Raw genomic sequence first — 16,423 nt, forward strand, 5'->3', positions numbered from 1 at the left:
GGAAACGGCAAGTGGCTGAACGACGCTAGTAAAGCCAGCTGGATGCTATGTGACTTATCTTGGCCAGCATTTCACACCCGTGATTTTTGTACCTCGCGTATCATGCGACCCCCGAAATTTAGGCTTCAAATTAGGTGCTCAAAAGTCGCATGTTACGCGAGTATATACAGTATTTCCATAAAAATGGCGCGTGTGTGTGGGGGTGGGGGGGCAAGATTCGATGGTGATTCTTTTTCTACTAATTCATTGGATGTCAGTGGCTGAGCCACATTTAACGCCCATCTTAGAGCTTGAACTAAGTGGCTTGCTCATTTCAAAGAGCTTTTAAGAGTCAGCCACAATGCTGTGGCTGTGAATCTGTAGAACAGAGTAAGTAAGGATGGGAGATTTCCTTTCCTTAAGTGCAGTAGTGAACCAGATGGGTTTTTACGACAATGTACAATGGTCTGCTGATTTATTGATTGAATTTAGATTTCACCATCTCCCATGGTGGGATTCGAACCCTTGGCCTTGGAATGGCTTGTCCAGTGCCAATATCACAATGTCGTGATGTTGCTCCTTGACAGGTTCGGTTTGCGGTCAGGATTTTCTGAATGTCTCTCCCGCCCCCCACACCAGACAGGTGTTCCCGCGGCAGAGGCAGTGACCTCAATGCAGAGGAGTGTACACTGGGAAACCCTGTTGACAACAGCAAGGCAGGATGATTACACCAATTGGCCAACGGAGGTCGACCTCCGGTACTCTGCAAAGCACGCCTTGGGGGGGTGGGGGGGGGGGGGGGGGGGGGGGGGGGGGGTGGGGGGGGGAAGCATTGGAAAATCCCGACAGCGTTTTTTGTTAGTTGATGCATGCATAACCTATATTCTTGTTTGGACCATGGCTTTCAGATCCGAATGCGATGGCGCCACCATGTCCACCAGCACCGCCAGTTTGTCCAGCTGCAGCCCACCCCCACACCTGTGCCTTGCCTGATCCTTGTGGCTGGGAAGTGATGAAGTATGTCCATGCACCTAGTGTGCCAGCCGTTCACAGGAAAGGTAGTCGTAGCATATTAAAATAGAAATGTACATAAATTTAAATGCACTATGATGAGAATTGGTATGGTCATTCAATGAAACATAAAATCATAGAAACCGACAGTTCAGGAGGATCCATTCGGCCCATCGAGGCTGCACTGACCCTCTGAAAGTTCACCCCACCCAGGTCCTATCCCTGTAACGCCACTGTGTTGTTCTCTGCCGTGCTCTATCCGGATGGCTTCGATCTGTAGTGTTGATCAGAGAACGAGTCTTGTAAACCAACAAAGCTATTTTATTAAACACTGCTAACTGGCTTCTACTAATCGATACTAACTTATCCCTAAGAAGCAAACAGTTGATTCATCCTACAAAAACTATATTCACTATAGTAATCTACATCTAACTGACTAACATAATAAACTATTCTCTTGCTCGCTCGCTATCTTCAGTCCTTCTAGCCAGCTCCTGCTCCTGCCACCTACTCCAACCTTCTGTCCCACAAGACTCTGCATCATCCCCTTATATACTCTGAAACTAGCTCCCTCTAGTGGCTCTCTGTGTACATTTTATTAACCCTTACTTTACTGACATGTATAATAATACCATCCGCCACCTAACCTTTTGGACACTAAAGAGCAATCTAGAATGGCCACTCCACTTAACCTACGGTAGCCGTGGGCAGCACGGTAGCACAGTGGGTAGCACTGTTGCTTCATAGCTCCAGGTCCTAGGTTCGTATTCCCGGCTGGGTCACTGTCTGTGTCTGCACGTCTTCCCCGTGTCTGCATGGGTTTCCGTCCGGGTGCATCGGTTTCCTCCCACCAGTCCCGAAAGATAGGGCTGGTTTAGCTCACTCAGCTAAATCGCTGGCTTTTAAAGCAGACCAAGGCAGGCCACAGCACGGTTCGATTCCCGTACCAGCCTCCCCGGACAGGCGCCGGAATGTGGCGACTAGGGCTTTTCACAGTAACTTCATTGAAGCTACTCGATGACAATAAGTGATTTTCATTTCATTTCATGTGCTGTTAGGTAAATTCTCCCTCTGGGTATCCGAACAGGCGTCGGAATGTAGCGACTCAGGGCTTCTCACAGTAACGTCATTGCAGTGTTAAAGTAAGCCTACTTGTGACAATGAAGATTACTTTACTTTACTCTCTTTGGACTGTGGGAGGAAACCGAGCACCCGAAGAACCCATGCAGACACGGGGAGAATGTGCCTCCTTCTGCACTCAAAATTCTATGATCTATCATCTAAACACCTAACCATTGACTCATTCACTCACCCATTCACTAATTTAAACAACCTTTTAGCGTGTCGGTGAACACGTGCCAGAATATGGCAGCTATTTCAATACACAGGGTGTGTGGGCCACATTTAATGCCCTCTCTGACTGCCCCCGAGTAGTTTGTCGATTTCAAAGAGCTTTAAGAGTCAACCACATTGCTATGGACCTGGATCTATAGTGCATATTAAGTAAGGTTGGCAGAGTTCCTCCATAAAGTGCATTAATAAACCAGGTGGTATTTTACAACAATTGACAATGATTTCAACATTTTAAAATTTTATTCAAATTTCCCCATCTGCCATGATGGGATTTGAACCCTGGGCCTCTAGATTGCTTGTCCAGTGACAATGCCATACATCATGGTACTGGTCCTCGAAGATTCGGGATTTTGGTCAGGATTTCTGAAAGCCCCCCATTGTTCCTGCGACAAGGCAGTGAACTATTGGCCACAGCAAGATCTTGCCATCCCACCAACGTCAGTGACAATTTGTATGGCTTTCCAGCCCCTGTGCTGGGAAACCCGCAGTGGGTGTTGAGGATCATTCCAGCGGGATGCATTGGGAAAATTCTGTCCATTGTTTGTGGCAGAATAGCACAGACATCTTTTCCACTTCAATTGACCAGAGTTGAATCTAATACATACTTATAACTCGCTTTATTGGGATATTCAGTGCAGGATTCCCTCGGTTTCTGGGAGTGCTTCTGACAAACACCAAAGGATAGTAGGAACATCCGTGGGAACGCAGAAGAAGCAGCCTCTTCCCCATCACAATTCTCTGGGTTTCTTTTCCCCTCGCCAGTGAATTGGATGGAAAGTTGTGCTCTATCCTTTTTATCCACCTTCACTCCAGAATGGTCAAAAATAGCGTGAAGAAAGCAGCGTTGAGCGTGGATAGAGTACATTGTGGTGGGACTCCACTGCATCTGAGATGATTCACCCACAATTTGCAACAAAGATAAAATTGCTTAGAAATCATTCACCTTTCAATTTTAACTGTGGAACCAGTGAGTAAACAATTTAATTTATTATTGCAATTTTTAAAAGTAGATTGTTTTTAATGTGTGAAGAGGATTCCCTTAAAGTTTCAATTATGTTAGAACATAGAGCATACAGAGCAGAAGGAGGCCATTCGGCCCATCGAGTCTGCACCGACCCACTTAAGCACTCACATCCACCCTATCCCCGTAACCCAATAACCCCTCCTGACCTTTTTGGGACACTAAGGGGCAATTTATCACGGCCAATCCACCTAACCTGCACGTCTTTGGACTGTGGGAGGAAACCGGAGCACCCGGAGGAAACCCACCGCAGACACGGGGAGGAACGTGCAGACTCCGCACAGACAGTGACCCAAGCCGGGAATCGAACCTGGGACTCTGGAGTTGTGAAGCCACCGTGCTATCCACTTGTGCTACCGTGCCGACAGGGCAGCTCTGAGGAAACAACTCGCAACATTGATGTTACACACTTGGTGCATAATGTTGATGATAAGTAGCTATGACTAACTGCCTGCACACAGAGGTGGAACCATTTTATGATTAGCAGGAGATATAGATGCAAAATCAGCCTAGGCAGCAGCCCCATGTTCTAAAATGTGTAAGGCAACAATCGGAAAAACCCAACGAGCCATTGCATAATGAACAATTATAGCAGACACATTAGCAGATGTATTGTAACCATGAAATCTAACCCATCCACTTCAACCAGCAAACCAAAACTAATGTTCTTTTATCTACCTTAATGCGAGGTTTGCTGTTCTTGATTTAATTATTGGAGAACTGAAAATGTATAGTAGAGAACACAATGGGCAAAGAAATTCAACCAAGTTAACCAATCCGTCAATGGAGGCATGGTCCGATGTAGGGTGGCGAAGGCAGCGTTGAGCCCGCTGGTGGAAATGGTAGCTTTTTCTGAGGTTCGATTCCCGGCTTGGGTCACTGTCTGTGCAGAGTCTGCACGTTCTTCCTGTGTCTACGTGGGTTTCCTCCGGGTGCTCCGGTTTCCTCCCACAAGTGTTTGTTAGGTGAATTGAACATTCTGATTCCTCCCTCTGTGTACCCGAACAGGCGCCGGAGTGTGGCGACGAGAGGATTTTCACAGTAACTTCTTTGCAGTGTTAATGTAAGCCTACTTGTGACAAATTGTTTGAAAAAAAAATTCCAATTAAGGGGCAATTTAGCGTGACCAATCCACCTACCCTGCACATCTTTGGGTTGGGGGGGCGAAACCCACGCAGACACGGGGAGAATGTGCAAACTCCACACGGACAGTGACCCAGAGCCGGGATCGAACCTGGGAACTCGGCGCCATGAGGCAACAGTGCTATCCACTGCGCTACCATGCTGCCCTATACTTGCGACAATAATAAAGATTATTAATTACTATTATGAGGTGTAGTCACATAACAAGAAGCAGACATCCCAATGGATGGAGGGGTGAATTAAGATTTGAAGAAAATCAAGATTAAAAAATGAAATTGGGTTAATATGAAGTTGAGAAACAGGATAAAAGATGATTGATTGATTAGTACAGCTGACTGAGGGGGTGATTTTGATATGCGCGTTAGCATGGCAGTAGGAAAATGAGGGCAGACTTTTCCGAAAAAAATGGCAGAAGTGCCAATCTCAGCACGAAAACCTCTACAGTTACTGTAGAGAGGGTGGTTGATGGGGATGGGAACTTGGTAGGGGCTCGGTAGGGCTAAACGGGGCGTTAAGGGACTTTTACAGTAGGCTACATCGCTCGGAACCCCTCACGGGGCCGGAGGGGATGAGACGCTTTTTGGACAGACTGACCTTCCCGAGGGTGGGTAGAGAGCTTGTAGATGGGCTGGGGACCCCCGATTAGGGCCGAAAGAAACAGGCCACTATTTTGTTTATATTGAAGCGGGACAAGAATCTGGAGCTATGCGGGTCATATAGGCCGATCTCGTTGCTTAATGTGGACGCCAAGTTGCTGGTCAAAAGTTTGGCCTCCAGGATTGAAGATTGTGTGCCGGAGGTGATTATGGAGGATCAAACCGGGTTTGTCAAGGGCAGGCAGTTGGTGGCCAATATAAGAAGGCTGCTTAATGTGATTATGATGCCCCCGGAGAGAAGGGAAGTTGAGGTAGTTGTGGCAATGGATGCGGAAAAGGCGTTTGATTGGGTGGAGTGGGACTATCTATGGGAGGTGCTAGGACGATTTGGGTTTGGTCGGGACTTTATCGACTGGGTCATGCTGCTGTACTAGGCCCCGGAGGCTAGTGTAAGGACAAATAGGACGACCTTGGACTATTTTAGACTGTACCGGCGAACAAGACAGGGGTGCCACCTCTCCCCGCTGCTGTTTGCATTAGCCATAGAGCCGCTGGCTATTGCTCTGAGAGCTTCAAGGGGCTGGTATGAGGGGGGGGGGGAAACATAGGGTCTCGCTGTACGAGTACGACCTGCTCTTATACGTATCAGATCCAGGGATGGAGATGGGTGAAATTATGCCGATTTTGGGGGAATTTGGCTGGTTTTCGGGGTATAACCTGAATATGACAAAGAGTGAGATGTTTGTAGTCCAGACGAGGGGTCAGGAGGGTCGGCTGAGGGAGCTGCCGTTTAGGTTAGTTGGGGACAGTTTCGGTACTTCGGGATACAAGTGGCGCGCGACTGGGGCCGGCTACACAAGTTGAACTTGTCCCGGTTGGTTGAGCAGATGAGGGGCGAGTTTCGGAGATGGGATGCGCTACCACTGTCGTTGGCTGGGAGAGTGCAGACGGTCAAAATGATGGTCCTACCAATGTTTTTATTCGTATTTCAGTGCCTCCCAATTTTCATCCCGCCGGCCTTTTTTAAGAGGGTTAATAAAATGATTCTGAGCTTTGTGTGGGCGGGTAAGTGAGTGAATAAGGTGATGCTTGAGTGGAATTGGGGGGAGGGGGGGCTTGCGCTGCTGAATTTCAGTAATTATTACTGGGCGGCTAACATAGCCATGATAAGGAATGGGTGGTGGGGGAGGGATCGGTTTGGGAGCGGATGGAGACAGCTTCATGTAGGGGCACCAGTCTGGGGGCATTGCCTCTGCCGTTCCCGCTGGCAAGGTACTCCACCAGCCCCGTGGTGGTAGAAGCCTTGAGGATCTGGGGCCAGTGCAGGAGGTACGATGGAGCAGTGGGAGCATTGATCTGGTCCCCAATATGTGACAATCACCGGTTTGCCCCGGGGAGCTTGGATGGGGGGTTTCCGAGATATGGCGAAGGGCGGGAATTGAGAGGATGGGGGACCTGTTTTTAGAGGGGAGCTTCCCCAGCTTGAGGGCGCTGGAGGAGAAGTTTGGGTTGGCAAGGGGGAACAAATTTAGATATTTACAGGTGCGGGACTTTCTACGCAGGCAGGTATCATCCTTCCCACTCCTGCCACTAAGGGGGATCCAGGAGAGGGTAGTGTCTAGGAGATGGGTGGGGGAGGGGAGCATCTCAGGCATCTACAAAGAACTCATGGGGGCGGAGGAGACGCAGACCGAGGAGCTGAAGCGTAAGTGGGAGGAGGAGCTTGGTGGTGGGATGGAGGATGGCTTATGGGCGGATGCGTTGAGTAGGGTCAAACAGGGAGACCAAAATTGCAAGCAATACTCAAGGTGTGGCCTCACCGAGGTCCTGTATCATTTCAGCAAGATATCCTTGCTATGAAGGCCATTAGCTTTCCTCATTGCTTGCTGTACCTGCATGCCAACATTCAGTGACTGTGGGACTTCCGGTGGCGGCCATGGAGAAGTAGGTCGCACATTCGATAGCTCCCGTCCTTAACAGACTTTCGGACCTTTTTCCCCCCGATTTTTCTCGGATTTTATGGAATATATTGGTGAACTGTGCTACAGTAAGGAGGATTCCCTCTCTGGTGTATGGAGAATTGGACCAGAAGTGGCCGTGTGAAACGACTCAGTGCTGGTAGTGAGAAGCAAGCGGAGCTGGTACCGCGGGACAGCATGGCAGAGGGCAAGGGCCGCGGGGAGACGGCACAGTGGTTGACGGAGCAGCTGGTGAAGTTTTTTGAGGATTGCTTCACCAAGCTGAAAAAGGAAACGCTGGACCTGATCAAGGCTTGAATCAGGAGAACCAGGGCAAAGCGATACAGGAGATTGAACAAAAGGTATCCGACCAGGAGGACTATATAACCGTGCTGGAGAACAAGGTAGAGGTGTTGGACGACCACCAGAAGAGGATGCAGGAGCAGCTGGAGGATGTGGAGAATAGGTCCAGGAGGCAGAACCTCAGAATCGTTGGCCTGCCTGAAGGCAATGAAAGATCGGATGCGAGGGCATATGTGACGGACATGCTGGAGAAGTTGAGGGGGGCTGGGGCGTGCCCTCGGCCCCTGGAGGTGGATAGAGCGTACAGAGCCCTCGCTGGAAGCCCAGGACGAATGACCCGCCGAAGGCCATGGTTGTACGTTTTCACCTTTTTACGGATAAGGAACACGTCCTGCGGTGGGCCCAAGAAAGAACGGAGCAGCAAGTGGGAGAACTGTGAGTTGCGTATTTATCAGAACCTGGGAGCTGAGTTGGCCAAGAGACTGTCTGGCTTCAATCGGGCAAAGGCGACCCTCTTCAAGATGGGGTGAAGTTTGGGATGCTGTACCCAGCACGGCTGTGGGTTACGCATGAGTAACGAGACTTTTATTTTGAGACGCCGGATAATGTATGGACATTCATTAAAGAAAAGAAGCTGGAGACGATTTAAAGGACATTTAAGCTGCGGAGAAGTTTTGTAACGGTGGTTCGTAATACTGTACAGCTTTTATAAAAGAAAAGAGATTTTATGTCGTTCTGGGTGAAATTATGGGCTGCGGTGATGGTTGTAAGGTGCTTTGTCTTGTAGGGATTTGATGCGGGGGCGGGGGGGAGAGATCTTGAAGTTAGAGTTTTTCTTCGGGAGACTGGGTTTTGTTTTAAGTGACTGTCTCTTCACTGGTTTATGTTAATTTAGTCTTTTTTTGGTTTATTTTGCTGCTGTTTAGTTACTGGGAAATGTGATGCCGTTAAAAGGTTTATTCATGTGGGGGGAGAGGTTCGAACAATAGGGAGACAGACTGTTTGGCGCCAGGGGTGGGGGTTATCGGGGTCAGCATGGTTCAGCTGACTCGGAAGCGCAGTAGGGGGTGTTAAACTGATACTTGACCTGGGGGACGAGGTTTCTGGTGCTGTTGTTGTGGTGAGGGGGGGGGGGGGGTGGAGGCTGCTTTGTTGACAGGGGAGGAACTACTGTCGGGGAATAAATGGGAGGTCGGGAAGGGCTGCTGCTCATGGGGGTACTCGGGGAAGCAGGGGCCGTGGGCCCGGGGCTGGCCTGAAAAGGGTGATGGCTAGTCGGCAATTTCTGGATCAGTTGAGGTTTCCGAGGGTGGAGGAGGACCTGGTGGCGGGCCTGGGAGTCCCAATTGAGATTGAGGAAATTACCAAGGGGCTGGAGGGCATGCAGTCGGGCAAAGCTCCGGGGCCGGATGGCTACCTGGTGGAATTCTATAAGAAATACTGAGAGATATTGAGCCCACTGCTGGTGAGGACAATTAACGAGGCTAGAGAGAAGGGAATCCTCCCCCCCAACAAGGTCGCAGGCGTCGATTTCACTTATTCTTAAACGGGAGAAGTATCCTGAGCAGTGCGGGTCACATAGGCCGATCTTGCTTTTGAATGTGGAGGCCAAGTTGTTGGCTAAGATATTGGCCACAAGGATAGAAGACTACGTCCCAGGGGTGATAGGGGAAGACCAGACGGGATTCGTGAAGGGCAGGCAACTCAAGGCCAGCGATCGGCAGCTTTTCAATGTTATTATGCTGCCCTCAGAAAGAGGAGAGGCGGAGGTGGTGGTAGCGATGGACGTGGAGAAGGCTTTTGATGGGGTGGAGTGGGAGTACCTGTGGGAGGCGCTGAGTAGATTTGGGTTTGGTGAGGGCTTTATTGACTGGGTGCGGTTGCTCTACCAGGCCCTTGTAGCGAGTGTGTGTACGAAACCGCTGGGGTCGGGGTATTTTAAATTACATTGAGGGACGAGGCAAGGGTGCCCCCTCTCCCTGTTATTGTTTGCTTCAGCTATAGAGCCATTGGCCATGGCACTAAGAGATTCGAGGAACTGGAACAGCGAACAAATGGAAGGAGACTTTAGGAGATGGGACATGCTCCTGTTGTCACTGGCAGGGAGGGTACAGACTGAAAATGACAGTCCTCCCCAGATTTCTGTTTGTCTTTCAGTGCCTACCCATCTTCATCCCGAAGGCCTTTTTCAAGCAGCAGAACGAGATCATCTCAGGCTTTGTATGGGCGAATAAAACCCCACGGGTGAAGAAATTGTGGTTGGAGCGCAGTCGGGGGGGGGGGGGTTGGCGCTGCAGAACTTCTGCAAATACTACTGGGCGGCTAACATTGCCATGATTAGGAAGTGGGTAATGGGGGAGGGGTCGGCATGGGAGCGGTTGGAGGTGGCATCATGTAAAGGCACCAATCTGGGAGCATTGGTAACGGCACCTCTGCTGTTCTCACCGGCCCGATACTCCACAAGTCCGGTAGTAGTGGCGGCATTGAGGATCTGGGGGCAATGGAGGAGGTTTAAGAAGGTGGAGGGTCCATCGGTCTGGACCCCGATTTGTAACAACCACAGGTTTGCACTGGGGAGGCTGGATGGCGGGTTCCAGAGTTGGCAGTGGGGAGGAATTAGAAGGATGGGGGATCTGTTTATAGACGGGAGCTTTCTCAGCTTGAAGGCTTTGGAGGATAAATTTAAATTGCCAGCAGGGAATGGTTTTAGATATTTGCAAGTGCGAGACTTCCTGAGAAAATAGGTACCAGCCTTTCTGCTGCTACCGCCACGGGGGATACAGAATAGAGCAGTGTCCGGTACGTGTGTGGGGGAGGGGAAAGTGTCGGATATCTACCAGGAGCTGTTGGAGGTGAAGGAAACCCCGGTGGAGGAGCTTAAGGGCAAGTGGGACGAGCTAGGTGGGGAGTTAGAGGCAGGTCTATGGGCGGATGCCCTAAGCTGGGTCAATTCCTCCTCTTCATGTGCCAGGCTTAGCCTAATACAATTCAAGGTGGTCCACCGGCCACACATGACAGCGGCGAGGATAAGCAAGTTTTTCAGGTTAGAAGATAGACGTGTGAGGTGCGCGGTAACCCCAGCAAACGGTGTCCACATGTTCTGGGCACGCCCAAAGCTCAGAGGATTTTGGCAGGGGTTTGCGAAGGCAATGTCCACGGTGCTAGGTACCCGGGTGGTGACGATTCCAGAGGTAGCGATCTTTGGAGTGTCAGAAGATCCGGGTGTTCAGGGAGTGAAAGAGGCCGATGTCCTGGGCTTTGCCTCCCCAGTAGCCCGTAGCCGGATCATTTTAATGTGGAGGGACCCAAAGCCCCCGAGTGTAGAGACCTGGGTTAGTGACACCATTCAGATAATAATCTGCCTTCCTGATTTTGCCACCAAAGTGGAGAACCTCACATTTACCCACATTGTATTACATTGGCAAGTATTTTCCCACTCAGCCAGCATGTCCAAGTCACTCTGCAGCCTCCTTTATTAAAATAATTTTTTTTGTCACAAGTAGGCTTACATTAACACTGCAGTGAGGTTACTGTGAAAAGCCCCTAGTCACCACATTCCTGGGCCTGTTCGGGTACACAGAGGGAGAATTCATAATGTCCAATTCACCTAAAAGCACGTCTTTCGAGGCGTGGAGGAAATTGGAGCGCTCGGAGGAAACCCACGCAAACCTGGGGAGAATGTGCACGCTCCACACAGGCAGCGATCCCAAACTGGGAATCGAACCTGGGACCTGTGAAGCAACAGTGTGATGGAACCATCAATTCACAAGACATGTGCTTTCCGATATGAACAGTGGTTTTAATCTACTTACTACAGAGCCAGCCTGTTACCCGTTGATGTACTCTCGGTGAACTGCAGGCTGACTCTGGACAAGGATATTTATACAGCAACACAAGGGGGAGGAGTCATGGGCGGAGCCAAGGGTGGAGCCCCGTACAAACTCCTGAGCATTCCCAGAGCTACTCCCCCTAGTGGTCGGATAGCGCTTACAAAGATACAGTGTGAATTACCAAGTTACATTCACCACACAGTACTAACCACTATGCTATCGTGCCGGCCATTGCATCCTCCTCACAGCACCCACTGCCATCCAGCTTAGTGTTGTCTGCAAATTTAGAGATATTGCATGCAATTCTTTCGTCCAAAATATGAATGTATACTATGAACAGCTGGGGTCCCAGCACTGACCCCGCGGTTCCCCACTAGTCACTGCCTGCCACTCTGAAAAGGACCTATTTATTCCTACTCTCTGCTTCCTGTCTGCCAACCAGTTCTCTAACCACATCAATACCTCACTCCCAATACCGTGAGCTTTAATTTTGCTCACTAATCTCTTGTGTAGGATCTTGTCAAAAACCTTTTGAAAGTGCAGACACACAACATCCACTGGTTCACCCATGTCTACTCTACTGGTCACATCCTCAAAAAGTGCGGAAGATTTGTCAAGCATGATTTTCCTTCAGTGAATCCAAGCTGACTTGGACCGATCCTGTCCCCACTTTCTAAATGTTCAGTTATTTCATCCTTAATAATTGACTCCAGCATTTACACCACCACTGATGTGAGGCTAACCGGTCAAGAATTCCCCGTTTTCCCTCTTTTTAAAAAGTGAGGTTCCATTAGTTACCTTCCAATCCATTGGGACTCTTCTAGAGTCTACAGAATGCTGGAAAATGATCATCAATGCTCCCGCTATTTCTGGGACCACTTACTTAAATACTCTGTAAGAAGTCTTACAACACCAGGTTAAAGTCCAACAGGTTTGTTTCAAACACAAGCTTTCGGAGCACTGCTCAGGTGACTGAGGAGTCACCTGAGGAAGGAGCGGTGCTCCGAAAGCTCGTGTTTGAAACAAACCTGTTGGACTTTAACCGGGTGTTGTAAGACTTCTTACTGTGCTCACCCCAGTCCAACGCCGGCATCTCCACATCATTAAATACTCTGGGATGCAGAGCATCATGCCCTGGGCTCTTATTGGGTTTTAATCAATTTCCCCAATACAATTCCCTGACAATTAAGGATTTCCTTCAGTTCCTCCTTCATGCTAGTTCCGCTGTCCTCTAGTATTTCCAGAAGGTTATTTGTGTCTTCCTCAATCAAGCCAGGACCAAAGTATTTGTTCAACTGGTCTGTCTTGTTATGCTCTCGGTGTAGCATAAGCGGCTTCCTTGTGGTGCACTTGACTAAGGAAGGATCAGACGTGGAGATAACTTCAATACGTTTATTAAACTATTTACACTTCTATAACTTGGGTTCGACATTACTGTTAATCGTACTATAGCTACTCAGGCTGACCAACCAGTCTGCTACAATCCATGTGGTGGGAATGATATCAAATCAACCCTGTGTCTGTACTCACTGACTGTCTTCACTGGAAAGAGGCAGATCATGTGTGTTGTGTCCTTATGGGTTGGTATAATGCCCTCCTGTTGTTGTGTCACCTCTGTGTGTATCGTGAATGCCCATTGGTCGTGTCCTATCTAACTGATCTATTGGTTGAGTGTGTGTGTGATGTCTCTGGTGCTTCCTCTAGTGTCTAGCTAGTCTACATGTATCTACATTAACCCCTTGTGTATTTACAGTGATGCACATCACCACATGGCCTGCCATCTCTTTGTTGCCCATTATGAATTCACCTGATTGTAACTTTTTTTCTCTTCACATAGAAGCTTTTTCAGTCAGTTTTTATGTTTCATGCAAGCTTACTCTTGTATTCTATTTTCCCCTTCTGAATTAAACCTCTGCTGAATTTTAAATTTCTCCCAGTCCTCAAGCGTGCTGCTTTTACTGGCCAATTTATATACCTCGTCTTTGGCTTCAACACTATCCCTGATTTCCCTCGTTAGCCATGGTTGAGCCACCTTCCTTGTCTTACTCTTGCGCCAGACAGGGATATCCAATGTTTGAAGTTCATCCATGTGTTTTTTAAATGCATGCCATTGCCTATTCACCATCAACCCCTTCAGTCTCCTTTGCCAGCTTATCCTAGCCAATGCATGTCTCGTACCATCAAAGTTTGCTTTCTTTAAGTTCAGGACCCTCGTCTCAGATTTAACTGTGTCTATCTCCATCTGAGTGAAGGATTCTACCATATTACGGTTACTCTTCCCGAAAGGATCTCGGACCACAATTTTGCTAATAATCTGCTCTCATTGCAGAATACCCAGTCTAGGATGGCCAGTTCTCTAGTTGGTTCCTTGACATATTGGTCAAGAAAACCATCACTTATACTTTCCAGGAAATCCTCCTCCATCACATGGCTACCAGTTTGATTAGCCCAATCAATATGAAGGTTGAAGTAGACCATAAGACATCGGAGCAGAATTAGGCCACTCGGCCCATCGGGTCTGCTCTGCCATTCAATCATGGCTGATATTTTCTCATCCCCATTTTCCTGTCTTCTCCCCATAACCCCTGATCCCCTTATTAATCAAGAACCTATCTATCTCTGTCTTAAAGACACTCAGTAATTTAGCCTCCACAGCCTTCTGCGGCAAAGAGTTCCACAGATTCACCACCCTCTGGCTGAAGAAATTCTTCCTCATCTCTGTTTTAAAGGATCGTCCCTTTAGTCTGAGATGGTGTCCTCTGGTTCTAGTTTTTCCTACAAGTGGAAACATCCTCTCCACGTCCACTCTATCCAGGCCTCGCAGTATCCTGTAAGTTTCAAGAAGATCCCCCTCTCATCCTTCTAAACTCCAACGAGTACAGACCCAGAGTCCTTAACCGTTTCTCATACGACAAGGTCTTTATTCCAGGGATCATTCTTGTGAGCCTCCTCTGGACCCTTTCCAAGACCAGCACATCCTTCCTTAGATATGGGGCCCAGAACTGCTCACAATACTCAAAATGGGGTCTGACCAGAGCCTTATACAGCCTCAGAAGTACATCCCTGGTCTTGTATTCTAGCCCTCTTGACATGAATGCTAACATTGCATTTGCTTTCCTAACTGCCGACTGAACCTGCATGTTAACCTTCAGAGAATCGTGAACAAGGACTTCTGATTTCCTGAGCATTTTCCCATTTAGAATATAGTCTCTGCCTAAATTCCTCCTTCCAAGTGCATAACCTCACACTTTTCCACATTGTATTTCATTTGCCACTTCATTGCCCACTCTCCTCGTCCGTCCAAATCCTTCTGCAGCCCCTTTGCTTCCTCAATACTACCTGTCCCTCTACAGATCTTTGTATCATCTGCAAACTTAGCAATAGTGCCTTCAGTACCTTCTTCCAGATCATTAATGTATGTTGTGAAAAGTTGTGGTCCCAGCACAGACCCCTGAGGCACATCACTAGTCACCAGTTGCCACCCTGACAAGTCACCTATAACTGCTGCACTGCAGGCATCTCTCATTTCCTGTTTGATGTCATCCACAACCTCACAACTACTGTTTGGTGGTCTGTACACAACTCTCACTAACGTCTTTTGCCCTTTGGTGTTCTGCAGCTCCACCGATACAGATTCACATTGTTCGAGTGAATGTCCTTCCTTACTATTGCGTTAATCTGCTCTTTTTTTTAATAAACATTTTATTGAGGTATTTTTGGTATTATAACAACAACAAAATAAACAATGTACATGGAACTATAAACATAGTGCAAAAGCCGTCTCCCTCCCTTACAGGTCCCACCTTTATCAACCCCCGACTCTAAGCTACGTTAATCTGCTCTTTAACTAGCCACGCTACCCCACCTCCCTTTCCTTTCCTTCTATCTTTCCTGAATATTGAATACACCTGGGTGTTGAGTTCCCATCCTTGGTCACCCTGGAGCCAGATCTCCCTGATCCCAATTACATCATATCCGTTAATGATTGTCAGCTCAGTTAATTCATCAACCTTATCACAAATGCTCCTCGGATTGAGACGCAGAGTCTTCAGGCTTGATTTGTTGACGTTTATTGCTCCTTTAGAATTGTGATGCAATGTGGCTCTTTTTTATTTTTGTCTTTGGTTTCTTTGCCTTCCATTTTTCCCTTTACAGCATTTTGTTTCTGTCCCCACTTTACCTCCCTCTGGCTTCCTGAATCGGTTCCCATCCCCCTGCCATATTAGTTTATCTCCTCTCCAACAGACTTAGGACATTGGTTCCGGTCCTGCCCAGGTGCAGACTGTCCAGTTTGCACTGGTCCCATCTCCCCAGAAATGGTTCCAATTTCCCAGGACTTTGGAACCCCCCCTCTTGCATAATCCTTCAAACCATGTATTCATCTTAGCTATCTTGTCATTGGTACTCTGACTAGCTCGTGGCACTGGTAGCAATCCTGAGATTAGTACCTCTAAGGTCCTGCTTTTCAGTTTATCTCCTAACTCCCTAAATTCAGCTTGTAGGACCTCATCACGTTTGTTTTAACCTATATTGTTGGTGTCTATATGCACCACGACAGCTGGCTGGTCACCCTCCCCCTCCAGAACGCCTGACGCCTGCTCCGAAACATCCTTGACCCTTGCACCAAGAAGGCAACACATCATCCTGGAATCTCGTTTGTGGCCGCAGAAACACCTATCTATTCCCCTTCCATTTGAATTCCCTATCACTATAGCTCTGTCAGTCATTTTCCTGCCCTCCTGTACAGCAGAGCCAGCCATGGTGCCACGAACCAGCCAGGAGCCGCCTTCCCCTGGTGAGCCATCTCCCCCAACAGTATCTAAAATAGTATATATGTTTTGGAGGGGAACAACCACATGGGGACCCCTGCACTGCCTTTCAACTCTTCCTCTGTCTGGTGGTCACCCATTTTGGATTTGGATTTGTTTGTTTATTGTCACATGTACCGAGGTACAGTGAAAAGTATTTTTATGCGAGCAGCTCCAAAGATCATTCAGTACATGGGAAGAAAAGAGAATAAAAGAAAATACATAATAGGGCAACACAAGGTATACTATGTAACTACATAAGCACCGGCATCGGATGAAGCATACAGGGTGTAGTGTTAATGAGGTCAGTCCATAAGAGGGTCATTTAGGAGTCTGGTGACAGTGGGGAAGAAGCTGTTTTTGAGTATGTTCGTGCGTGTTCTCAGACTTCTGTATCTCCTGCCCAATGGAAGAAGTTGGA

General features: G+C 48.2%; 1 protein-coding gene across 2 annotated transcripts in view; it reads left to right on the forward strand.

The window, feature by feature from the left end:
- Positions 1-16,423, forward strand: part of LOC119966624 (speriolin-like protein) — a 285,015-nt gene that overhangs the window by 169,274 nt on the left and 99,318 nt on the right. For both annotated transcript variants that reach the window (XM_038798627.1, XM_038798626.1), the window contains one exon: positions 888-1,037. In XM_038798627.1, coding sequence (XP_038654555.1) covers positions 888-1,037 — 150 coding nt within the window. The remainder of the gene's footprint in view (positions 1-887; positions 1,038-16,423) is intronic.

This window comes from Scyliorhinus canicula, chromosome 5 (genome assembly GCF_902713615.1).
Source record: "Scyliorhinus canicula chromosome 5, sScyCan1.1, whole genome shotgun sequence".
NCBI lineage: Eukaryota > Metazoa > Chordata > Chondrichthyes > Carcharhiniformes > Scyliorhinidae > Scyliorhinus > Scyliorhinus canicula.